This window comes from Phyllostomus hastatus, unplaced genomic scaffold (assembly GCF_019186645.2).
Source record: "Phyllostomus hastatus isolate PE091 unplaced genomic scaffold, TTU_PhHast_1.1 phas_scaffold_39, whole genome shotgun sequence".
NCBI classification, from domain to species: Eukaryota; Metazoa; Chordata; class Mammalia; order Chiroptera; family Phyllostomidae; genus Phyllostomus; species Phyllostomus hastatus.
In genome coordinates, this window is record NW_025334028.1 from 7,719,588 (window position 1) to 7,746,576 (window position 26,989).

Consider the following 26,989-nt stretch of genomic DNA (forward strand, 5'->3'; position numbering starts at 1 on the left):
AGAGAGAGAGAGAGAGGGAAAGAGAGAGAGAGAGATCAATGTGCGGTTGCTGGGGGTTCTGGCCTGCAACCCAGGAATGTACCCTGGCTGGGAATCGAACCTGGGACACTTTGGTTCCCAGCCCGTGCTCAATCCACTGAGCTATGCCAGCCAGGGCTTAAAAAAATCTTATACCTGTATATATCTATGAATTAGGTTTTAAAATGAAGTATACAGAAACCACCTGAAAAGACATACACCAAATTGTTATTCTTGGTAGGATATTAAGACTTGTGTGATCCCTGGGGAAGGAGAGTGTGAACAAGGGATGAACATCTTTTTCTGTATATACTTCTGCAGTGCTCTTTTAAAAAAAAAAAAGATTGTGTCTATTTTTCAGACAGAGGGGAAGGAAGGGAAAGAGAGAGGAGAAGGGAGGGAGACAGAGAGGGAGAGAAACAATGATCGGCTGCCTCTCTCATGCTCCTGACCAGGGACCTGGCCCACAACCCAGGCATGTGCCCTGACCAGGAGCAGAACTGATGACCTTCCAGTTTGCAGGCTGGCACTCAGTCCACTGAACCACACCAGCCAGGGCTACTTCTGCAGTATTTGAAATTACTTGTAATTAAAAACATTTTTAACTTTTTAAAGTTGAAGTAGTGTAACAGTTTGTAAGATTAATATTATTAATATGAAGTTACAAATCCAATTTAAAGTTCAGAATAACTTAACTTCTATTTTTTTCCAATGAATTTCCTCAGATTTAGGTAAACTAAGGTTTTCTAAAATTTTATTTGAGGTAAAATAAAATTTAGGTAAACTATTACCTTTAAAAGAAGCTTGTCCCAACTTTGTAATATGAAAACTAAACTGGAACCATTCTTCAGGCTTATAAATAGCATCTTTTTGTGTATGTCCTTTTTCTGTAAAAATGGTGTTTTTTTGTAGGAGTCCTTTTTCTGTCAGGTATCTAAGTGATTCAACAGTTATTTCCCAGAGACTTTTTTCTTTCAACAAAAACTTTTGCTGGACACCAAAAAATGTACCACTCATAAAGTGATATATGTCACCAAGATTTGTTGCAATCTGAAACAATACAGGGCATCATTGAAGTATTTTCCTTAATTTAAGACATCATTTCGATTGTACATTAATTCAGATAATTCATTTCCATACCTCAAAGGTATTTAAATTAAAAAATTAGTCAAAAATCTACATAGTTGCACATAAAAGGTAATTTTATAATAACATGTAAAATTAACAAGAAAAACATTTTAAAGGAGAAAACAGTTATCATATTTATATTTTTATGAAAACATCACATATTTTTCATGTAAAAATTCCTTACATTTTTGAATAATTTTTCACAATATCTCCAAAGCTGTGCTCTTTACTCCTCAACCAATTATCACTAATTCCATCACTGCCTCCTTCAAAAACCCTCCTTTCACGCCTTTCCAAACTGTGAAAGCACTCTAAAAACTACGTTTAACAAGAAATAAAGAAACACATGGAAAACACACGTGAAAGTCTCCACTGAAACAGGTTCAGACAATACTTTCTCTGATATATTACCTAAACTTAAGTAGCAGTTTTCTACCTATTTTTGGACTCACTTCTATCTCCTTTTCCTGCCCTTCACTCTCTCCTGTTACTCACCATTTAAACTTTTTAATGGCAATCATCAATAATAATACTTAACTCTCCATATGATAGTTAGATGTAGAGTTAACAATGAATTAGAATAATTTTATATTAGGCAATTTCACTGAAATCAGCATGCTATGCTAAAATATAGCCAATCAATAGCCATACTTCTCTCTCATAATTCTGATAATATTTCAACTGGAAAACTTAAGTAGTCATTTTTTAATTAAACCAATATAAAGTATAATAAAAATATTATGAAGCACAGACATTTCTGATGGCTTCTCCTTTTAATAAAAATTATTCTTAATATACTATTCGATTAGGTTAAAATTATACTTCTAAGATATTCAAGAACTAATACTCAGTTTATAGATTATCAATGTACTTGGTTAATTACAGTTAACACTTGGGGTTAAAGAAAAATGTTTACTTGCTCATTCCAGCTACCATCATGTTTACTTTCTACTCCTCTCTGAAAAACTTTTAGACATAGTGATTTAAACCTACTGGGTTAGCCTCTGCCTCTGGCCTCCACAGCTTCTTAAAGCTGGATTCTTCACTGTTGCCCCAACCTACAAGTTCACACATGCCCAACTCCAAAGTCAACCCATTAATTAATTCAAGAGTGCCACCCACATGCACCACACTGAGATTGATGATAAATGAAATAAAGCTGGACCCTGGGCTTACATTACCGGGCTTCACAGGGCTTACATTACAGTGGAGTACAGTCTATGGTTCTATAAAGTATACAATAGGCTAAGTAGATCAGAGGCACAGGGAGGCTTCCCTGAGGAAGCAATGGTTAAATAAATATCTGAAGGTGGGTGGGAGTTAAGTAGACAAAGCTATGGGTGAAGGTAGACAGCATGAAAGGTTAAGAGCACTGGTTTTGTATTTAGACAGAGGTAATTCAAACTTTGGCTTTGTCACTTTGTGGCAGAGTGACACTGGGCACAAAGTTAAAATTTACTTTGCTTAGGAATAATCCTAAAAAAGATGTTTAACTCAAGAGTAAGTCTTAAAAAGAAAGCTAATGTCTAATATTAGGAAAAGAGTATTTTCCTGTCAGGCCTTTTAAAAATTTTTTTTTTAAGTTTTCTGCTGCTAAAGGCTATACTTATCTTAGAGATGTTTAAAATACCCTAGAATGGTCACAGGACTATAGATGAAACTTACTCTTAATGAGGACAGAGACACCTCAGGACCCATGTCTTTACAGCAACTGTGTATCCACAGTATCCACCAAAGTCTCTTACATGTAATGGATGCCCAATTATGATTTGTTGATTTCTCATATTTCTTACAACTTAAAGATTAAAAATGCACGTATAAATTCAGAATCAGATTTATCATGTCACAGACTGTTCTTTTCCACATCGGATTAAAGTCAATATTTTTTCATACATTATAGTTTTTGTAACTATTTAAGCTCTACTATCTAAGATAACAGCAATAAGATTTTAAAATATTAAAAAATACCTTCAAACCAATCAATGAGAGAAACAAAGTTTGGATTCCCTTGGTGAATTCTTGAACAAGATGGCTATAACAATTTTCCAGTGGTCTGCTTATTAACTCCAATACCTACAAAAATTAAAACAGTATTATGTTTTCTGTTATTATAAAAAATAAATGGCATTTTGTATAAAATTTTATATTTTGTGTATATCTTGTGGAGGCAGGGGAACGTAAAAAACAGAAATACCAAAAAAGGAATTTAGCAGCTGTGCTCATGAAAATAGAAGATAAATAGAAAAATACTTTTCATTATTTATCTGAAATACAAAAATATTCAAATTACTCTTTCTAATTCTTTTTTAAGGTTTATTTTATTCTCATTTGAGAGGGGAGGGAGAGAGAGAGAAACATAGCAGGAGGCAACCATGGACCTGGCCAGGGATTGAACCTGCAACCTAAGTATGTGCCCCAACCAGGAATTGAACTGGTGACCTTTTAGTTATGGGATGACACTCCAACCAACTGAGCCACACCAGCTAGCGCTCTAATTCTTAATCAATTCTTTTACATATTTTATTTTAAAAAATATGTAAAATTAATTATTTAAAAACATTTAATTTATTTAATTTTAGAGAGGGAAGGGAGGGAGAAACAGAGGAAGAGAAACATCAATGTGTGGTTGCCTCTCACACACCCCCTACAGTGGACCTGGCCCACAACCCAGGCATGTGCCCTGACTGGAAATCAAACCAGTGACCCTTTGGTTCTCAGGCTGGCACTCAATCCACTAAGCCACAATAGTCAAGGCAATATTAAAAATAATTTTTAAAAGAGGATCCCCTAAAAGGTCTGGGCCAAAGGCCAAAAAAGACAAAACAACCCACCAACAAACAGATCATTACCTGTTGTTTATCTTTTTCTTGCAATATAAGGATACTCTCCCCAACAGAATCTATTCCAGCACGGCCAGCTCTGCCAATCATCTGTTTATACTGATTTCTCTTTAAAAATTCTTTAGCAACATAGGGGGCTCTCAAAATAACTCTATGGAATAGATAAAATTAATTAAAAGTGAGTCTTCATCTATAGCAATAGCACCTATTTTTAAGCTCCTAACTTCATTATATCTATGTGATATTAAATTAAATTTTAATATCTATGTGATATTAAATTTAATGGCACATTAACTTAAAATAGATAACTATATTTACCAAAAATCTATGATGTCATAGAAGTTCTTTATCTACATTATCTGTAATTCTTACAACTCTTTGTAATAATATTCTGTTTTGTTTTTTTTTAAGTGGCTAATTGGCTTATCTCAACTCACAAAATTAGTAATTACCAGAAACATGATTTGAACTTAAGTTAGTCTCACTGTAAAGCTTATGACCAATCCAGTAGAGCAATAATCTTCAAAGATTTATTTTATACTCCATAAATGAAAACTCTCACCATGTGCCACCGACATATGCATATTTATGAATTTATATTACTATTAACTATATAAAATTATAGATTTCAACTGTTTTTGAGGTACAAACAGGGTGATTTCATCCTGTTCATGTATATAGAAGAAGTCTGTAATCAGCTTTCCTGTTCAAAGGTGAGAGAAAAATATGATATTTACCTGTACTAATCAACCAACTCCTTTATTTATAAACCTCAGTGGACAACAAAGATTACCAAACATTTGAAGTAAACTAATGGCATAACAAAAAAAAACCCCATTAGAATATAAAGAACAGAAAACAAAAATTCTAATAAACATCCACAGAAAATCCTAGAGGGCATTGTATTCCAATTTTTTTTTTTTTAATTTAAAAAGAGCAATAAAAAAAGATAGTTCTTGGAAGTTAAGAAAAATTTTAAATTTATTTTAAAAATTCAATAGAAGAACTGAATAATGGAATGAATATAGCTAATAGGATGCAGTTAAAAACTAATTTTGTTATACATGAGGTCTGCCTGGAAAAAGTCCAATGACTGATAAAATAATAATGGTTTGCACAACACTGATGTAACCTGGCAGACAAGGAGAGTGGACTGGAATGCACACATGTGAACAATGACTACTTCACTGTACTGTCAGTGGGGGTGGTACAAACCATTGAGTGATCGTATGTACTGTGTGGCAGTCGCATTCAAAATGACTGAGTAAGTAGAGCAATAAATCTGCATCAACTTTTGTGTAAAGCTTTAACATTCCTTTGTGGAAACTATCAGATGATTCAGAAGGCTGAGTTATGGGCAACTGGTGGCACGACAACACGCTGGCTCATGCATCATGTCTCATACAGAGGTTTTAGGTGAGACATCCAATCACCCAGGTGACTCAGCCCTCCTACAGCCCAGATTTGGTGCCCTGCAACTTGTGGCTTTTCCCCAAACTAAAATCACCTTTGAAAAGGAAGAGATTTGCCCTGACTGGTGTGGCTTAGTGGATTGAGTGCTGGCCTGCAAACCAAAGGGTCATTGGTTTGATTCCCAGTCAGGGCACATGACTGGTATGCGGGCCAGGTCGCCAGTATGGGGGCATGCAAGAGGCAACCACACATTGATGTTTCTCTGCTTCTCTTCCTTCTTCTCTGTAAAAATAAATAAGTAAAATCTAAAAAAAAAAAAGAAGAAAGAAAGGAAAGAAATTTCAGATCATCAATGAGATTCAGGAAAAAATGATGGAGCAACTGATGGTGACTGGGAGAACTGGGTTGAAGTTCCAAAGTGCCTACTTTGAACGGGACTGAGGTGTCATTGCCCTATGTACAATGTTTATTTGATCTTGTATCTTCTTCAGTAAATGCCTCTATTTTTCATAGTAAGTGGCTTGATACTTTCTGGACAGGCCTCATAGAAGGTAAAGTTAAAGAAATTACATTGCTCAAATAGATTGGAAAATGAGATGAAAAGAGATTGAAAGCTCAATCTACAAAGTTCCAACCCTGACAAAATGCAGTTACAAAAGCAGAGAACAGAAACAATGAAAGGAAACATGTTAAAATAACCAAAAAATTACTATTAGTTGATGAAAGGCATAAAACTTGGAATTGAAAGCATACACCCAAGTGCTAAGCTCTATAAATGAAAAGTAGCTAAAAGAGGACAGCTGGGATTGTAGATTTAGTTTCCTGGGTTCAAACACTGGCTTTGAAACTTGTTTTTGTTGGGCATGAAGTTGCGCAAATTATTTAATTGTTTAGCACCTTAGTTTTCCCTTCTATAAACTGTAGCTAATATTATAAAATATGACCTTCCTCACAGAGTTGTCATGAGGATCAATTAAGTCAATATATTTAAAGCTATTATGACATAGGAAAGGGAGTGTAATAGCTGCAATTATTATTATACAGTATGATGAAATTTTAAAGTTAAAGAGAAAAGTCTAAAAGCTTCTGGAAAGGGAAAAACAGCAAACCCACACAAAAAACAAAAATGAACAATGCTGGCTCTGAAAGACTAAAAACAGTATATCAAAGTCTCCATGGAAAAAATATGGAACCTGAAATTCTAGCAAGGTGTTAAAGTATGAGGCTAAAATAAAGACATCTTCAGCTATGCAAAGGCTCAGCACTTAAGCAAAGACTTCAGCTATTCTGTGGTACAGCACTTAAACAATAATTACTTAAGGAGGCAAAGAAAAAATGAATCACAGAAGGAAGATGTGGGATACAAGAGGAGAATGATAATCAAAAAGGAGCAAACAAACAAATAAGTATAATATATAGGTAGGTTTAAATAGTTACTGATTACAAAATGAAATAAAATAAAAAATCTGAAATTAAAATTTTAGTTAATTGCAACATACATGCATGAGGCAGAGTATTGTAAAAGGATATACAAATGGTAAGACACATGTTCAAGGAAGGATATAATTATTAATTCTATAATGACAGAAAAACAAGTTTGATTACAACTGTTAAAATTTTAACAGTTGGAATAACATAAGTAGGATATATAACTTCCTTTGTTTTTCAAAAACTAAATCAGTAACAGCTTGAAAATAAAAGAATGGAAAAGGATCTACTTGGCAAAAAATATATATTTCTAGTATTTAGAGTAAAATCACTAACTTAGAAAACCAAGGAGTCAATATATTTGTTGCAAGATCTGTTAACCTGCAAGGACCTATTATATTGATAGAAGGTACAATTCAGCAGTAACATATTTGGAGTAAACCTTTTTATACCTAAATAATTTTAAAATACAAAGCAAACACTTTCAGAAATGCAAAGAGAAATAGGCAATTCCATAATTAAAGTGGGAGACTAACACACTTCTCTGAAATTTACAGATTAAAGAATTATAAATAGTAAAAAAATAGAGGAACTGACAATATGATTAATAACTGTGATCTCACTGAGATATAGAAAACTGCACATCCAACAGAAAATACATATTTTTTAACACTCATGAATGATTTATAAAAATTGACCATTTATTTATTCTAACAAATGTCACATATTTTAAAGTCACAAATTACAAAGAACAGAAATCAAATATGTAGGACACAGCTTTGGTAATAACTGAAAAGGTAATCTAGGATCTACTCTAAAAAAATACTAGATTTGAAAGTCTTTATGGATGAATTCTCTAAGATTTCAAGGAAATCTCTATTGGAAATAAACTCTTTCAGATGATAAAAATGGTGGAAAGCTTTCCAACTGTTTCTACTGAAGCAGGATAATAAACCTTGACATCAACACCAGATAGGGAGAGCACAAAAGAAAGAAGGAATTTTAATAGCAGGAAAGCTACTAATATCATAATACCAGGAAAGCTACTGATACTATCTTTCATTAATATATTAAAGAAAATAAACCAAATGTTCAACTCAGCAAAAACTGGAAAAAAAATTCTCACCCACTACCACGAAAGAATAAAACAACAACAAAACCCCTGGGACATAGGAACTGAAAAGTTTTGAACCTGGACAACAGCTACTTTTATCTCACCTTCGAGCTGGTAGGTTAACACCTGCTGCTAGGGTGGATGTGCAGGTTAAAAGACAGAGAACTCCGGTGGAATAGGCCTCTTCCAAGAGCTTCCTTTCATCACTCGTTAAACCACTATGGTGATAAGCAACTCCTAATGGGATAGTGCGCTTTAAAACAGGGCACAGGTTGCCATTGCTGATATTCTTCAAGTTCTTAATCATCTCTTGTTTTTCTTTTTCCCTGTGTTTCAGATATTCCCTAGGAAAAAAGATCTGTTAAAAATATGAACACTGATCTATTACAATGACAGAGTGCCTATAACTTTAATTTTAGTAGGTTCATGTAAATACTCTTTTTAAAAAAGATTAATTTTATTCATATAAGTATATAAAATGTTCTTAGAATTTTGATCCTGATTTCACTGGTAGGCAGTCTCTATCAACCGCTTTTTTGGTAGATAATAGAGTGCTGTGAAAATTTGATTAAAGCTAAAGGAAAAAAAACTCATATAAACACAACACTTTGCATTTAATTACAGAGTTCATGGACTTTCTGAAGTTCATTCCTGTACTTCCTATGAATCCATGGACACCAGGTTTATACCACTGTTCCAGATGTTATGATTATTTTTCTCACTAGATCATATACCTTTATTGAAGATGATTTATTTTGTTTTAATCGTAAATTTTCTTAAGATGGAAATACATTATTAAATCATTAGTAGTATATGTAAAATACTGACTGTCTGGACACGAGTGTTTTAGAAAACTCAGTAATATCCTATAATGTCTCTGAATCTAGAAACACCTGTTACTTTAAATTCAATTAAGAAAAGAGAGAAAGTAGACTATGTAGAACTAACTACCAACTGACTGTAAAGCAACAACTTCTAAATACCAGAAGCAAACACATATCATCCAAGATATAAATATAATACACATAGCCCTGTTGTTTTGGTCTTCTTTATGGAAGGAATAGAGCTCTGGCTGGTGTTCACTGAGGAATGCCAGTAATTTCAAAAGAAGCTGAGAAATGGGAGGCAAAGAGACAAAAGAAGAACAATAAAGAATTGGGAAGAAAGTGGTCAAGAATCTTAGAATTGGGAGGAACAGCTTATTAGGGGAGAGTAAGAATTGGGAGGAACAGCTTATTAGGGGAGAAAAGACTTTCTGTTGCTATTTTCTAGCCAGTGTACAAGGTCCTGAAAGGGATGTATAGAATGAATGCTTCTCAGGGAATTAAGTGTTATAAGTAGTGAAAATATAGATAATCCATGTATAATTTTCCCAATCAGAGAAGGGATTGTCCTAACTGACCAGGTAAGATATGGTTGTATCAAAGAAGGGTTGTGGGAGAAACTGAGATCTGAGCTGGGTCTTGAAGAACAAGTATTAGAAAGGTGGCAATGAAGGGTCAGGAAAGTGCATTCTTGGCAGAGGGTAAAACATGATCTAAGGCTTGAAAATGGGAAGTCTGAGGCATAAACAAAGAAGAGAAGTAGTTTAGTTTGGATGAATTGCAGGGTGAATGAAGAGTAGAAGAAATAGGATGGAAAAGTAAGTTGAGTTAGATCTTGGTATGAATTCTAAGCTAAGAAGCACTGAAGAATCATTTTTAGGGAGATTTTGTTTTAGGGAAAGTAATATTACCAGAGCTGTGGAAGTTGTCAGAAAATAGTGTTTAAAAGACATTCTTTAGATTTCAGTTATATGTGGAATCTAAAAAACAAAATAAATGAACAAGCAGACCAGAAACAAAGAACATTTTGATGGTTGCCAGATGGGAGGGGAGTCTGTGTGAAAGAGGTAAAGGGATTAAGAAGTACAAATTGGTAAGTATAAAATAGTAATGGGGATGTGAAGTATAGCATAAGGAATATAGTCAATAATATTATAATAACTATATATAGTGTCTTATGGGCACTAGTTTTACTGAAATGATCACTTCACAAGTTATATAAATGTCTAATCACTGGGCTGTAAATCTGAAACTAGTATAATATTGTATATCAATAGTAATTGAAAAATAAAAAAAAATTAAAAATAAGACTTTTTTAAAAAGGGTATTATTTATTTTTAGAGAGAGGGGAAGGAAAAGAGGAAGAGAGGGAAAGAAACACTGATGTGAGAGAGAAACATCAATCCATTGCCTCTCTTAATTAAATGCCTGACCAGGATGGAACCCGGAACTCAGGCATGTGCCCTGACTGGGAATCAAACGAGTGACCTCTTATTTTGCAGGACGAAGCCCAACCAACTGAACCACACTGACCAGGACAAGACATTCTTGACTAAAAATCAAAGGGAGTAACAGCTACAAATAAGTTAATATTCCTAGAGACTGAGACAATCACTGGGAATAACCTGCTTCAGTCTTTGCAGTTAAATAGATAAACAGCCATATTCTACTGCCCGGATGGGAAAGGGGTTTACTGTACCTGCTTCCCACAAAATTTATGATAAGGAGGCAAATAATTAAGATACACACAGGAGTTTCAAGATGTCATGTTTTAAAGCCAGTAATGAGATGAGAATCCGTTTAGATTTCATTTCGTCTACATCTAAACTACAGAATAATATAAAAAAGTATTCTTTCAATATGATGACATTTTAGTCAACAGCCACCAAAAAGGGACTAAACTATACTCAAAGCACTCAGCTTACAAAAGCAGCAAATAATATAAAAAATATAGCATAGAGGAAATTTTCCTTTGGAAGGAAAGTGTTTACTCCTATAAGAAAGTATCAAGTATCCTTTACAATTCATTAACTAAAGATTCTGGAGAGGTAAATTTTTACATGATTCAATATTAAATATAAACATTTAATACCCAAATAAACTGTTATCATCAAAAGGCAAAATAACTCAAAGGTATAACATACAAACTTCATGTCTTCCAGTTAATTGCTAGTCTTTATATTTCTATGTTACTTAGCAAGTACTATATACTACCTCAGATTATTCTAAGAAAATGAGCAATTTACTGAGATTGAGCAAACTGCCTCATGATAATTTAATTTCCTCAGGCTTTTATAATTAACATCATCATTGTAAAGGCACATGATCAGTTACAAAATGAGAAACTTTTTTTTGTGCTATTCAATAAATTTAACTTGATTTTAGAGCAATCCATGAGGGTAGGATTGGGAAAGGAGGTAGAGGATGACTAGATTAGAGTCCAGAGTAAAGGTCTATGAATAGTGATATAGTAATGGCTAAGGGGCCAAAAGTCGTCTGAAAAAATGCTAAAATCACGCACGGGAGAAATAGGTGCAAAAAACTGAACCGTTCATATTTAACATCACATTATATACATAGAATCTTGAAACACAAATCAGAAAGAATATATGCACCCTTATGTTCTTAGCAGCATTATTTATAATATCCAATGTCTAGAAACAGCCCAAGTGCCCATCAGTAGATGAGTGAATAAAAAAGATGTAGTACATATACACAATAAAATGCTATGTGGCTATATAAAAAAAAGAACTCTTACCCTTTGTGACAGCATGGATTGACCTGGAGAATATTATGCAAAGTGAAATAAACCAGTCGGAGTGAAACAAATACCACATGATCTCACTTGTATGTGAAATGTAATGAACAAAATAAACTGGCAAACAAAATAAAAACAGAGGTATGGATACATGGAGCAGACTGATAGATCTCAGAGGGGAGGAGGTGAAAGGGAGTGAAGATATTAGTCAAAGAACACATATGCATAACCCATGGACATACAGACAACAATGTGATTGATGGTAGGGGGGAGGGGTGGTGCTGGGTGGAGGGGATCAAAAGGGAGGAAATGGGGGACATCTGTAATAGTGTCAACAATAATAAATAAATAAATAAAAATAAAATCACACTATATTTATCTCTGAGTATAACAGAGCTGATATTAAAATACCATAAAATTACAAACTATGCTCTGGCTGGTGTGGTTCAGAGGACGGAGTGCTGGCCTATGAACCAAAAGGTCATTAGTACGATTCCCAGTCAGGGCACACCCCTGGGTTGCAGGCTGGGTCCCTAGCAGGGGGCATGTGAGAGGCAACCAATTGATGTGTCTCTCGTACATGGATGTTTCTTTTATTTTTTCTCTCTCCCTTCCCCTCTCTCTAAGAAAAACTAAACAAAATATTTTTAAAAGAAAGAGAAAATTAAGCTGAAGATATGATTTATCCCCATAGTGATTTCAGTAATTAGTCCTTTGATCATCTAAGCCAGTGGCTGACCTTAGCTGTAAATTGTACTTGCTTAGGGATCTTCACAGAGTGATGCCTGGGTCCCATACTCAAGAGATTCTGATTTGTCTAGGATGCAACTTGGGTATTTTTAAAAGCCTCCGATTCACAGTGCAGCCAAGGTTGTGAATCATTGATCTAATCCACTATACTCGTATTAGCATTCATTTACATGTAGTCTTAGAATTTTTCTCTATTTCACATGTGAATTTCACAGCTAAACTTTTCTTCAAGGTCAAGGCCTTTTGAATCTAGTACAACAACTTAAAATAATGTTCTGTAAGAAGTAATTAGTACTTGTTCAATAAACAGAATATGGAGCATGTAAATTATGACAAATATAAAACAGAACAGAATATTTTTAAAAGATTAACATACTTGCTTAAAAATTTGCATATCATTTCTGCTACGTTTTCACAGTTCTTCTTAGTGGGACAAAAAACTAAGCAGGAATAATTGGGAATAACTTCTGTCACCAACGCTACCAAGTGATCAGGATCCATCTTCTTCAGAGTATCAGAATACTGCATAACAAGATGTAGCAACAAGGTTAGCAACCATAAAAGCCTGTTGTTTTACCAGTATGCTCTGAAAGGTAAGTAAATCATCCATAAATTTGAATTTCTGATATAGTAAATCTGATCATTTAAAAGAAAAAATGAAATCTATATTACATGCCAAAATGTTAAGTCTCACTTTTCTCTTAGGTTATTAGGATTTTGTTAGGTATATTTAGTTTTTAATTAAAGAAGTGAAAATAGTAATACTATTAATAACTCCGCTACATGCCTATCTTCATCAAAGCAGTACAAAAAAGTCCACAGACAGAAACACAGATTGATCCTAATAATAGTTAAAGGATTACATAAAAAGATACACCTTTAATAATTAGTACTAGTTTTAAAAAACATAGATTCAATCATACTACAGGACATTTTCAGAAATAAAAATATATTTATAAAGCAGACATAAGAAACTCAAAGAACATGAAAAATAGTTATTTAAAATCTCACTTCCTTTGACTTTCTAAAACTAATTATGAATTAGAATTTGTACAATTCTAAAACTGTTGTAAAACCCCTTTCTCCCCTTATTAATATCATGTCATAGAACATTAACACAGTAGGTATTAACACTTTCATACATCAATATCTGAATTAAATAGCCCATAAATGTTTCTTTTCTCTTATACATAAATGAATGAACATTTAAGGGAGGGGTTTCCAAATTTTCTTGGTTTATGGAGCTCCAAGGCCAAAAGAATTATCTTACAGTTCTATTAATTGGAGAGTTCGGTCTAAACAACTTAGTAAGTATATATTTCCTTGTAACTTAGCAGCTGTCTGCATAAACAATATACATCAGCTGAATGAAAAATGTTTATATTATTCTTAAATAACCACAACAGCCCACTAATGGGATGTGTACACAATTGCACACTGCAATCTTTGGAACCTTGAAACTAGATTAAATGTAGCTACCCTCATTTCCGGTCCCATATTGATTTTCACATGGTTTTTGCTTATAGTAACTGCAAAAAAATCCAAAATTCCCAAAACAAAATCCCAACTTCACTAAGATATGATATAATAGAAAGGAATGTAGTGTGCTCTGATGTTGAAAAAAAGTAACTACTTTGGACCAGTAGTTTGTATGTTGCCCAACAGATTTCAAGCATCAGAGGTTTCTCTCAAAAATCTAAAATATTCCATGGTACCCATGTAAATCTTCTGTGGTACCCCAGGGGACTTGGGCACAATGTCTGGGAACCTAGAGTTCAAGGGTTATTAATATTACCTTATAATTAAGGAGATGTGAAAATGTCATGCCAGCCTCAGCTTTACTGTCAACCTTATATATTGTATCATTTATTTTCAGATATTCTTTTAATTCAACCTTGAATTAAAGGGACATTTGCAATTAATAACACAACAAATTCCTATTTCCAGAGTTACAAATTTCATAAAATGCGTCATAAAAAAAGTATACCTATAGAAAAATTCTAGCTTTTCTAAGGTATATAAAAGATGCTTTAACTTAAAAGTATTTTCTTTACCATTTCTTCTTTTTTTAGTTTCGTTTTCCACTTAAATAAAAATAGGGATTAGTATCTTTAAAATATCTTTTTAAATTGAAGAGCTACATATCTAAACAGAAACCACACATTTTCTTTTTCACAATAAGTACAAAAGAGTTAAATGTTCATACTCTTTATCTTTTATTGGGTTATTCATGTTATTCCTCAAGATCTAAAACTTTCTATTTTATTAGTCATGTTTTCATCCCACCTGTCACCATATTATTTTTAAATATTTATAGACAAAAATGTTTATAAATATGGCTCATTGCATTTTCAAAAGAATAGCATCTAATTAGACAATTAAGGTCATAAAATACCCTTAAATTTTCACATGTGGCTCAAGTGTAAAAACATCAACTTTCAAATTAAAATTTGGTGGTTCCTAAAAATCATTTTCTAAAAACCCATTCTGAGACACAGCATGTACATTAGTACTACAGATGTTTATTTATTTTTTTCAAGCTTTTTGGGAATACTATCATTAGGGAGTTTAAATTTAAATATATATGAAGTCTAAACTTATTTTAAAAGCATTATAACTCCCAAGGATAAATATTTTAAGGTAACTTTTTTAATGTGCTAGTAATTCAAAACATAAATCACCAAATTTTAACTGAATGAAAACTTTTACCTTAGAGAATAAGAAGTGGACAAATAGAATGGGCCTGAAATTTCATTCGACAAATATTCATTTATTGACTAATTAGGCCAGCCACTGTTCCAACTGCTGCACTTAGAGTTGTGACCCAAGCCAAGAGCCCTGGCCCCACAGAGTTTACATTCTCTATAAATTCTTACTAGGATATAGCCATAGCGAATGAAATTATGGCCCTTCACTATTCTATAGAATATTTTTATATGGTACATTTGCTACTTTTGTTTCTAAGTAAGATGATACATAGCAAATCAACACAGTGCAAACCTCAGGTACATACTGGTCTGAACTGACTGGTGTAATATTCTGCTTGAAGGAATTCTTGCAGGTCTTCAACATTGCTCAATGTTGCACTCATACCAATAATTTGAGTTGTTTCTAAAAAAAACCCAAAGTATTTTAAAAACTTGTTATTTAGTATATTATAATAGTAATTTTAGCAACCTTTCTGTGTTGTAAATTTTTCCTGAGTGATTTGGAAAAGGGGAGGAGGGAGGTAAGAAAAATACAAATACGTTAGCAGAGTATTAATATGGCAATTAAAAAATAAAACTTTTCTCATTTCCTAAAAGTTACTATCAAGAATTTTATAAAATATCAAGCTTGGCAAGAAGTATGGTCTTTATTAAGACTTCTAAACAGGCCCTTGCTGGCATAGTTCAGTGAATTGAGCATGGGCTGTGAAACAGGCATCGCAGGTTCAATTCCCAGTCAGGGCACATGCCTGGGTTGCAAGCCATGGCCCCGAGCAACCACACATTGATGTTTCTCTCTCTCTCTTTTTCTCCCTTCCTTCCCTCTCTAAAAATAAATAAATAAAATCTTAAAAAAGACTTCTAAACAACAACAATGAGTGTAAATATGCTGGACCATCGTTATGAAGAGTTATGACAGGTTCCACAGTTTTGGGTATTATGTATATGCAGATGTACAGTGTAGGTCGCAGGGCTCAATGTGTCCCAAACTCTTGCCACACAGAAAGTCCTTTTGTGACCCTACTATCAGGTTAACTTTTCTTTATTTTAAAATAAAGGTGGAGTGAAATTCATGAAGCTACATGACTTACTTCCTGGGCATTATAAAATTGCTGCTTTCCCTAGACCAGTTATTGAATTAAAAAACCACAGGAGTCTTCTTAACAAATGCTTCTTCATTGCTGCTGCGTCTTGCCTTAAATTTTATCATGCAATGTATTATTTGAAAGAAAAATATGTGTTGTCCTTTCCTATACCATAAGGATGGACTATGAAACTGAAGTGGTGAGCATGCTGCCAAATCAAGAAAGGCTATGCTGCCCTGGCCACGTTGCTTAGTTGGTTGGAGTGTCATCCCATATAACAAAGGGTTCAATTTCCAGTCAGAGCACATACCTAGGTTGCAGGTTTAGTCCCCAGTAGGGTTGTGTAGGGGAGGTAACCAATTGATGTTTCTCGCTATCTTTCTCTCTCCCTCCTCTCTAAAAACAAAACAAAACAAAACAAAAAAAACAAAAAACATATCCTCAGGTGAGGATAAAAAAGAGAAAGAAAGGAAGACTATGCCAAGAAACTTGGGATTTATGCAGAAACAAAGGGAAGCTATGATAGACTGTAAATGGTAAAATAGACTAATGGGTAAAAAAGCCTAAGATGAATCTTTGGTAACACCAATGTACATAATGAACATGCTTAGAATGATGTGCCACAAAGGAAAGCAAGAAAGAAAACAAAAGAGATTAATTTCATTTAAACATCTATTAAGTGTAAGTTAAGGCACTAGTGATAGAAAGACAAATACATATCAATAGCAAACACGTGCATTATGCACAGGTACTATGCTAGATGATTTACAAAGATTAACTCATGCCATCTTTACAGCAGTTCTGTGAGAAGATTCTATTACTATCACCCATTTTTGAAGCATAAGGAAACAGAGGCATGGTTACTATGACTTGCCCAAGGTCACATATATAGTTAAAAGTGGGCCAGAATTTGATACTCCTGGTCAAGATGGCAGCATAGGTAAACACAGCTCGCCTCCTTGCACAACCACATCAAAATTACAACTAAACTACAGAACAACCATCACTGAGAACCATTAGAAATCAACCTGAATGGAAGTCTGACAACTACGGGATTAAATAAACCACATCCATCCTGACTGGTAGGAGGCATGGAGACACGAACAGGCTGGTCCCACATGCACGTGTGGTGGATAAAAATCTGCAAGGCATATCTGGGGAGCGAGGAGTCCCAGCCCCATACCAAGCCCCCATGCCCAGGGTTCTAGTAAAAGGAGGTAAGTCCCCACAACTTCTGGCTGCAAAAGCCAACAGGGATTGAGTCAGTGGAAGAAACTGTGGAGTCCCAAGCAGTTCCTCTTAAAGAACACACACATAGACTTACCCAGACTCACTCCCCCTGAGTTCTAGTGCCAGGGTAGCAGCTTGAAAGGCACCATTGACATACAAGGAGGGACTGAAGTGTCTGGCATCAAGGCAAGAACTGGTGGACAGCTTTCTCACAGACAGAAAGGCAGAGAGGTCATTGTCCCTTTTCTGAACCCTCCCCCAGAGCCACAGAGATGGAAGGCAGGTGCCATATCTGAGACTCTATCAACCTGGCTAACAGTGTTTGCCCCATGCCAGAGATCCCCTGAGAGTCCATACTTAGGGGCCCACCCAAGCTGTTAACAGTGATTTTTCTATGTGAATGGCTGGTCTTGGCTCATGCTTCACAACATCCTAAATCCTCTCAAACAAGCAACAGCTGTTTTCAGTGACCCTCTGGCCCCCATACCTCTTGCTAAGTGGCTCCAGGCCTCCCACTACCAGCATCCAGCGTAGATTCACAGCTTGGCTTTGCCTAGGAATCTCTAAGCTCAGCACAAGTAGCAGCCATCTCAGCTTGCTTTATAGCTCAGTAGGGCAGCCCCAGGCAGAACACAGAGGGGGCTGATCTTGGCTTCTACAACCTAGGAAACTCCAGAGCCTGCACACCCAGTAGACAGCTGCGTACCACCAACCTGCCCTTGCACAGCTGATTCTCCATGGAGGGTGGAGGTTGGTGGTCAGTGGTCACAGTTAGCCCTTGTAGCTGACTGGCATGGGTAAATCCCTCTTATTGACCTGCCAACAGCAATCCAGGCTCAATGACAACAGGAAGGTGTACTCAGCCCACAAAAATGGCACACCTCGAGTATTCGGCTTGGGGGAATGGGGAGGCTGTGGTGCTGGATCCTACAGGACACTTACTACATAAGGGAACATTACCAAGACAAGGAGTCATAGCAGCTCTACCTAATACAAAGAAACAAACACAAGAGGCTGCTAAAATGAAGAGACAAAGAAATATGGACCAAATGGAAAAAGAAAAAAAAAGATAAAAGCTCCAGGTAAAGAGCTAAAGAAAATGGAGATAAGCAATCTATCAGATACAGAGTTCAAAACACTGGTTATAAGGATGCTCAAGGAACTTAGTGAGGACCTCAATAGCATAAAAAGATCCAGCCAGAAATGAAGGATACACTGATTGAAATAAAGAACAATTTACAGGGAAACAACAGTACAGTGGATGAAGCCAAGAATCAAATCGATGATTTGGAATATAAGGAAGCAAAAAACAACTAATCAGAACAAGAAGAAGAAAAAAAAAAAAACCCAAATGAGGATAGTGTAAGCAGCCAGTGGGATGACTTCAAGCATTATAATATCTGCATTATAGGGTTGCTGGAAGAAGAGAAAGAGGGAGAAATTGGAAATCTATTTGAAAAAATAATGAAAGAAAACTTCTCTAATTTGGTGAAGGAAATAGATATGCAAGTCCAAGAAGCACAGACAGTCCCAAACAACATGGGTTGAAAGAGGCCCACTGCAAGACACATCATAATTAAAATGCCAAAGGTAAGGAAATAGAATCTCAAAAACAACAAGAGAAAAGCAGCTAGTTTCCTACAGGGCAGCTCCCATAAGACTGTCAGCTGATTTCTCAAAAGAAGCTTTGCAGGCTAGAATGGATTCGCAAGAAATATTCAAAGTCATGAAAAGCAGGGACCTACAACCAAGATTGTGCAACCCAGCAAAGCTATCATTTGGAACAAAGGGCAGATAAAGAGCTTCCCAGACAAGAGAAAACTAAAGGAGTTCATCATCACTAAACCACTATTATATGAAATGATAAAAGGACTCATTTAAGAGAAAGATGACCAAAAGTATAAACAATAAAATGGCAATAAATACATGTCTATCAACAATGGAATTTATAAAAACAAACTAGGCAAAGAAGAAGAACAGAGACAGAATCATGGACAGAGAGAACATTGTGATGATTGCCAGGTGGGACGGGGGCAAAGGGGAATGAGTGAGGAGGTGAGGGGATTAAGAAGTACAAATAGGCAGTTACAGAATAGCCCTGGGGATGTAAAGTACAGTATAGGAAATGTAGTGACCAAAGAACCTATACATATGACGCATGGACATAAACAATGGTGTGGGGATTGCCTGAGGGAGTGGGGGACCCTGGGTGATGGAGGGTAAAGGGGAAAAAACTGGGACAACTGTAATAGCATAGTCAATAAAATATAATTTAAAAAAGTGAGCCAGAATTTGAATCTAGTGCTTGAGTCTCTCCTTAGACATTATACTATGCTACTTTATCATGCTAACACATGATCTCTCTTACACATAAATAGTGGGAACAACTACAGAAACTGATGTGGCAGCATCCAAAGGAAAAAAAAAGATAAACAGGCAAATGCTGAAGAAAAATTGTGAAAAGGACAGCCAATTGTCATTAGATTTAATGAGTAGGTGATCATTCTCCTCTTTCTCTGCTTTGTATTTTCCTATAGAACTTGTCACCATTTAGCATATCATGTGTTTTTTTGATTATCTGCTCATTGTGTTTCCCTTTCACTAAAATACATTGGATGAAGACAGGGACCTTGTTTTATTCACTGCTGTATCCCTAGCATTTAAAATAGTGCCTGGCATACACTCAATAAATATTTTTTGAATGACTGATTATAAAATGCTGGTATATGTCTAAATAGCATTGCTATTAAATTTTAAAAAATAATTCTAAAGATTTGACCTTCACAGTTATTAATTTTTCATATAGAAGCTAAGTTATTTGTACTTCACATCATTAAATAGTAGAGAAGACATTTAGAATAAATATTTCATGTACATTTAAAGACTATCAGATATTGCAGAATAGCAACTGACTACTTGCATATACTATACTGAATTATTGGTATAGTATGTGATGATGATACTGATGGTGGCGACAGCAGCAAATTCTTACTGAGTGCTACATGCACTGTCGAATGATTTATGTGTGCTAACTCATATGATCTTCACAACAATCCCATTATGTCAGTACCATTATTACCCCCACTTGAGAGATGAGGAAACAGAGAGATTGAGTCACTTGCAATAAGCATACGTAGCTTGTAAGTGAAGGATAATGACCAGAACACCTTCAAATGTTAATTCAATTTACCTTCACAATTATCCTTATTCATCTACTCTTCCAACAAAAATTTATAAGCTTACCTTAAAATCAAAATCTAAGCGAGAAGGCTTAAGTATCTTACTCTAGGTTACAAAATCTATCTGGTGATAGAAATAAGACTTCTATGGAGCTTTTTAAAAGATTTTATTTATTTATTTTTAGAGAGAAGAAGGGAGAAAGGGAGAGAAACATCAATGTGTGGTTGCCTGTCTTGCACCCCCTACTGGGGACCTGTCCCACAACCAAAGCATGGGCCCTGACTAGGAATCGAACCGGCAACCCTTTAGTTCTTAGGCCGGCAATCAATCCACTGAGCCACAGGGTGACTTTTATATATTACTTGATAATAAATCAATTAGTGGCCAGATTTGAAAAAAATACTTACTGCTAGTGTAGATGATTTTTGCTAGAGTCATTTCCAGTACAGCCCCACGGCTTCCTTCAGCAATCATGTGCAACTTGAGATGTTTTAAAAAAGGAAAAAAAGTATATCTGCATATAATGCCTATATAAAGCATGCATGTATTTGTATGAAATAAAGTAATCTTTACTTTATAACTCTTAAGCATTTTGGATATAAGAACTAGAGTATATATGCATTATTTCATTGATATTTTAAGTTATTGGGGTTTGGGAACAACATTTTGACACTTCCGGAATTAGTATGTGCTATTATAAACTTGAATACACACATACTACAGATTCACTCTTCAAGAAACACTTGACACAAAATTGAATTTAAGATTATTAAACATGAAAAGTTTTCATCTGTATCATCTATATATTAAAATAAATTATTCTAATAGAGGTACTAAGCAGATTCACATAATACTAACTGTTAGTATAATAAAAATGTTAAGTTACAAAAGTAGAAACCTACCTCATCTACAACAACCAGACCCAGACTGTTAATCCTTCCAGTTTCAATCAAGGAGTTGATCAGACCATGTCCTTTTTCAATAGTGGCAATGTATAGTGATTTCTTTTCCCTTCTTTTAATAGGAGGAAATTTTCCTTTGCTTCCGGCATATTCTTCAACAAAGAAACCCAGTTCTATACCAAAGCTTGACAAAGCTGAAATCTAGAATATTAGTTAAAATAAACAAACAAAACAGATAAATAAGAACTTTAATTATTAAATGCTCACAGGGATTTAAAAAATCTAAAATATTGTACTTAATATCAATCAATAAGAACAAGTTCACAGGTAAGACATAAGCATCTAAGAAATGTCACAATCAGTGCTTGCTTAGGCAGCACATACATTAAAATTGGAATGCTGCAGACAAGATTAGCATGGCCCCTGCGCAAGGATGACATGCAAATCTGTGAAGCACTCCATATTTAAAAAAAAGAAAGGTCACAATTAATGTAATCTTTGCAAAATGAACACAACTGTTAAACTGCTTAATGAGAAAAATTTCAACTGTCTTTTCTGATTTAAAAAAAATCATAACTCATTTTAATAAAATAATTGAAAGCAAGCTAAATATCAATAGAACATTCATAATGGAGCCTAATCTACCAGTTCAGATCAGAAAAGATTTTCAGTTAAGTACTCCATACTGCTTTTAACACATTCTAAAAATATTAATTCTCCATCATTAATAGAAACACCTCTTTTTAGTCAATAGTTACATTTATGCTAGTTTTTATATCTTAATGTCAAAATATCTTAATAGCATTAGCAAATACTACTTGTTTAAAAAATCACCTTTTCTTGGACAATTGCCACATATGGTAGGATCATTAAAACATCTTTCCGCCGGCAAAGCAGTTCTTGTAGCATTAAAATCTCAGCCACGAGGGTTTTTCCACCACTTGTTGGCAAGGAATATATTAAATTTTTTCTTTCTTGCACAGAATTCAGTGTTAAGCAAGCATGTTGCCATTCTGTGGTGGGGTGGGGGTGGGGGAGAAAGCATTATTTTCCCCTAATAGTCTCAATCTTAGAAAGTTTTCTAAGGAAAAATCAAATGCCACCTTGTGTAGCAATCTCCTCATAATGTTAATGTATTTATATAGCAACGTTATGTCAAAATTAAGAACAATCTAACAATAGCCAGAGGGAAGTGGGGAGGGGACAAAAGGGGAAGGGTTTTCAGGAACTACTATAAAGGACACAGGGACAAAACCAAGGGGGAAGGTAGAAGCAAGGGAGGGATGTGGGTTTGGCTGGGGTGCGGGAAGTGGTGGGGAGAAAATGCGGACAACTATAATTGAAGAACAATAAAGTAATTAAAAGAAAAAGGGGAGCTGAACTTTGAAAGGCCTGAATATCATTTTAAACTGATAGCTTAATCCTTCAAAGATTATTCATAGGGACATATAGGATTTCCACAATTTAGCAAGGTGGGATTCATGAAAACCATCATGTCAGATCCAAGACGTGGTGTGAAAACTAGTATAACTATTGTACTTCGTAGGATATTTTGACATTGTGGCTCATCAGAGGTCTTCAAATTGTGTACCAGTATTTTATCACAAGAAAAGTGGGAAAATATGTTTCAACACATTTCACTGTAGAAAAACACAAATAACTAATACATACATGAAAAGATGCTTGTTAATCTCCAAAATATATAAAGAACTCACACGACTACACTCTAAGACAAGCAACCCAGTTAAAAAATGGGCAAAGGACTTGAACAGACACTTCTCCAAGGAGGACATACAGAAAATCCAAAGACACGAAGAATCCATGAAACAATGTTCAATATCGCTAGCTACCAGAGTGATACAAATTAAAACCACAATGAGATACCACTTCACACCAGACAGAATGGCCATCATAAACAAAGCAACAAACAACAAGTGTTGGAGAGGCTGTGGAGAAAAGGGGACCCTAGTGCACTGTTGGTGGGACTGCAGACAGGTATAACCACCATGGAAAGCAGTATGGAACTTCCTCAGAAAACTGGAAATGGATCTGCCTTTCGACCCAGCAATTCCACTGTTGGGACTATATCCTAAGAACACTAAAACACCAATACAAAAGAACCTTTGCACCCCGATGTTCATAGCAGCACAATTTACAATAGCTAGGTGCTGGAAGCAACCTAGATGCCCATCAATAAATGAATGGATCAAAAAACTATGGTACATTTACACAATGGAATTCTATGCAGCAGAAAGAAAGGAGCTCCTACCCTTTGCAACAGCTTGGATGGAGCTGGAAAGCACTATGTTAAGCAAAATAAGCCAGGCAGTGAAAGACAAATACCATATGATCTCACCTTTAATAGGAACCTAAACAACAAAACTAAGAAACAAGCAAAATATAACCAAAGACACTGAAATAGAGGACAGACTGACAGTGACCAGAGGGGAGAGAAGAGGGAATTTCAGGGGAGAATGGGAAGGGTTTACAGGAACAAATTTAAAGGACACATGGACAAAAACTAGGGGAAGGGTGGTTATGGGAGGGAGGTGGGGAGGGTTGGGTGGGTGGGCTGGATTGGGAGTAAAAGGGAGAAAACTGTACTTGAACAATGATTAAAATAAAAAAAAGATGCTTGTTACCTAGTGGGTTAGCAAAATAAATAAAAAACAAATAACTATTTTCCCCCACTAAAGGCCCATTAATATAAAATCTAGCTGACTAAAGTGGAGACAGACAGGCATTGTGTGTGGCTTATGAAAACATAAACTGGTACAATCTTTTTGGAAAGCAGTTTAGTAGTTATCAAAAATAAAACTGCACATGCCCTGACTAATATGGCTTAGTTGGTTGGGTGTTGTCCCACAAAGCCAAGGGTCACACATTTGATTTCTAGTCAGGGCAAGTGCCTGGCTTGCAGGTTCAGTACCTCATCAGGGGATCTATGAGAGGCAACCTACTGATGTTTCTTGCATCAGTTTCTCTGTCTTTCTCCCTCCCTTCCCCTCTCTCTAAACATAAATAAAAAATTTTAAAAACCCTGCACATTGTCTTTGATCTAGTAGCATCACTAATATTTCTAGAACTTTATACCCATAGAAATAAAGGGGTATATAAAGATTATGTGCAGAATGATCATCATGGCATTGTTTATATATAACAAAAAGCCATTGGGGGATAAGGGTTGAATGAATTTTTGCACAATCATATGACGTAATTCTTTGCAGCTTGAAACTGGGGAAATAGATTCATTTCTATATGCTCAATATACAGGTAAGTGAAAAAAAAAGTTTATAAATGCATTGGATAGTATCATACCAATAATGTACAGATATTATTAAACAATACATGCATAGAAAAAATGGGCTTTAATGTGTTGTTTTCCCAAAAAATTAAATTAAAAAAATGGTTGACAGGATATATTACAAAGGTATTAAAAATAATTATACATAAATGACATAAGTTACAGGTGACTTATTGTGCATTTTTGATGGTTCTTGAATATTTGCAGATGACTATGTACTATTTTTTGAATATTTCAGAAAAAGATTGATTTTCAAAATTCCTTAAATGCTTAAATATTGAAAAGTACTTCAGATTGGTATCACCCATTAGTTATCAAACTGCAGATGTTTGTGTTAAAATACAACTTGACCATATCTACATTTTATACAACTCAGATTTAAAATATAAAATGGCCAAAATAACAAATATTAGGAGTATTATTTATCTTCAAACATTAAAAAAGTAAATTACTGTATTTTGCCATGTTTAATGCGCACTTTTTTGCCCAAATTTTTGAGGGAGAAATAAGGGTGTGCATTATACATGGGTAGTACTAATTCTGTATGTTTTCAATTCTTTTATTTATGCTTATGCATTAACAGTGTAACTCTAGAAATAACAATATCCGTATGCAAAACAAAACCCTGGAATATGATAATTGGTTTTGTTTCTAAACATAAATAAATAAATAAATAAATACTTGAATTAAAAATTACAGATTTTTCTCTGAAACTTTGGGCCAAAAACGTAAGTGCACATTATACATGGCAAAATATGATAACTTAATTCTCATTTATATAAAACACACTAAGCATGGGATCCTACAATAAAAAAACCACCACACTATAAGGGTGGGCAAAAGTAGGTTTGAGTACGGGAATAGTCAGGCGTACACAAGAGATTCTTGCATTATTAATTAGTATATCATTTATTTGTATTGCAACTGTAAGCCTACTTTTGTCCAATCCTGTATAAAGTTGAGGTTCTCTAGTTCAGGGGTTCTCAAACTTCTGGCCCATCAGAATGTGCTGGCATGCTTGTTAAAGCAGTTTGCCAGTTCCACTCCCAGAGGTTCTGATTCAGTAGGTCTGGGATGGGGTCTGAGAATGCACATTTCAACAAGTTTCCAGGTGATGTTGATGCTGGGGTCCAAGAACTACACTTTGAGAACCACTGCTTTAGCACATATAGTTATGTTTCAAACTGGTCACATCATTAAGCTAAATTTACAAGAAGAGATTAAAAAAATTATTTACCAAAGTTCATACTTCAAAGCTACTAATTACTGTAGCTATTACCAAAATATAATTTGGCATGTCCTTGACACAGAATTTGAAAAACAACTATTATTATTTTTATTACCATCAGCATTCCTTTGTAATAGATCAGAAACTAAGGCTCAGTGTGTTAATCTTGTATTTAACTGACAGGGCCAGAATTCATAAATAGGTGGACAACCCCCAGCAGCTGAGAACCATAAGAAAAACATGAATTAGATAGAGTCCTGTACTTAGGGTGCTCATTCTGCTAGAAGATGCAGAGTAAACAAAGAACAAGGTGCTAGGAGAAAAGCAAAGGGGAAAAAAAGGTAACATCTCCAAGAGTAATACACACCATTAGTTCTTAAACTACTAACCTCACAATTTAGAATTTATTAGACTCTTGCAGAGTCTTACATTAGACTTTGTCTTAAGTAGTCCTACTTCTCCAACCTATGTCATCTCTCCCAGCTGAGAACCCATGTTTTCATATGGTTCTTAAGATACAAACATAAGTTTCAGAAATTCTTATCAAGTGATTGGTTGATAGGCTGACCTTCCAGAATGGCAGAAATTGTATCCTGTGTCCAAAATGATGTATATTTGAAATATAGTCAAGAATCTAGGATTTTAAAAAATATATTACACAACAGTTACTAATATTCTTTGCACTTGTGTTAACTTCAGCTGCCTTAAAAGTGTATAGTTTTAATCAGTTGTATTATTAATAGACTTTGTTCAGTCGAAATGTCTCAGTAGTTACAGGAATTTCAACAACTAAGTTTTGGTAGAGAGGACACAGGCAGTGAAATAAACACCAGCTAACAAAACTGAAGAACAACTAGACAATCAAAGAAAGAACCAGGAGTAGAATGTCAAGAAATAAGGAAGTGTTTCAAAAAGAATCTGGTCAATTGTGTCATGTAAGCTACTGAGCAGTCAGGGAAGGTAAGAATAAAGATATTATGGGGTTTAGACACCCTAGTCCAGGGGTGTCAAACTCATTTTCACCAGGGGTCACTTTAGCCTCATGGTTGCCTTCAAAGGGCTGAATGTAATTTCAACTC

The 26,989-nt window shown here is 34.9% G+C and overlaps 1 protein-coding gene and 1 non-coding gene across 7 annotated transcripts in view; one reads left to right on the forward strand and one right to left on the reverse strand.

Annotated features, from left to right (window-relative positions):
- The window catches only part of HELQ (helicase, POLQ like), a 48,853-nt gene that overhangs the window by 19,320 nt on the left and 2,544 nt on the right, over positions 1-26,989 (reverse strand). For 3 of the 6 annotated variants that reach the window (XM_045819972.1, XM_045819970.1, XM_045819973.1), the window contains exons 3-12: positions 22,213-22,391; positions 21,379-21,579; positions 20,884-20,956; positions 15,287-15,384; positions 14,069-14,167; positions 12,650-12,795; positions 8,046-8,285; positions 3,996-4,137; positions 3,115-3,219; positions 810-1,068 (exon numbers count right to left, since the gene is read on the reverse strand). In XM_045819972.1, coding sequence (XP_045675928.1) covers positions 810-1,068; positions 3,115-3,219; positions 3,996-4,137; positions 8,046-8,285; positions 12,650-12,795; positions 14,069-14,167; positions 15,287-15,384; positions 20,884-20,956; positions 21,379-21,579; positions 22,213-22,391 — 1,542 coding nt within the window. Of the gene's footprint in view, positions 1-809; positions 1,069-3,114; positions 3,220-3,995; positions 4,138-8,045; positions 8,286-12,649; positions 12,796-14,068; positions 14,168-15,273; positions 15,385-20,883; positions 20,957-21,378; positions 21,580-22,212; positions 22,392-26,989 lie in introns of those variants that run through there. The other 3 variants (XM_045819971.1, XR_006783526.1, XM_045819975.1) reach the window with 3 other exon arrangements.
- On the forward strand, positions 21,740-21,846 carry LOC123807001. Its single transcript, XR_006783572.1, has one exon. It is a non-coding gene; the product is annotated as a U6 spliceosomal RNA (small nuclear RNA).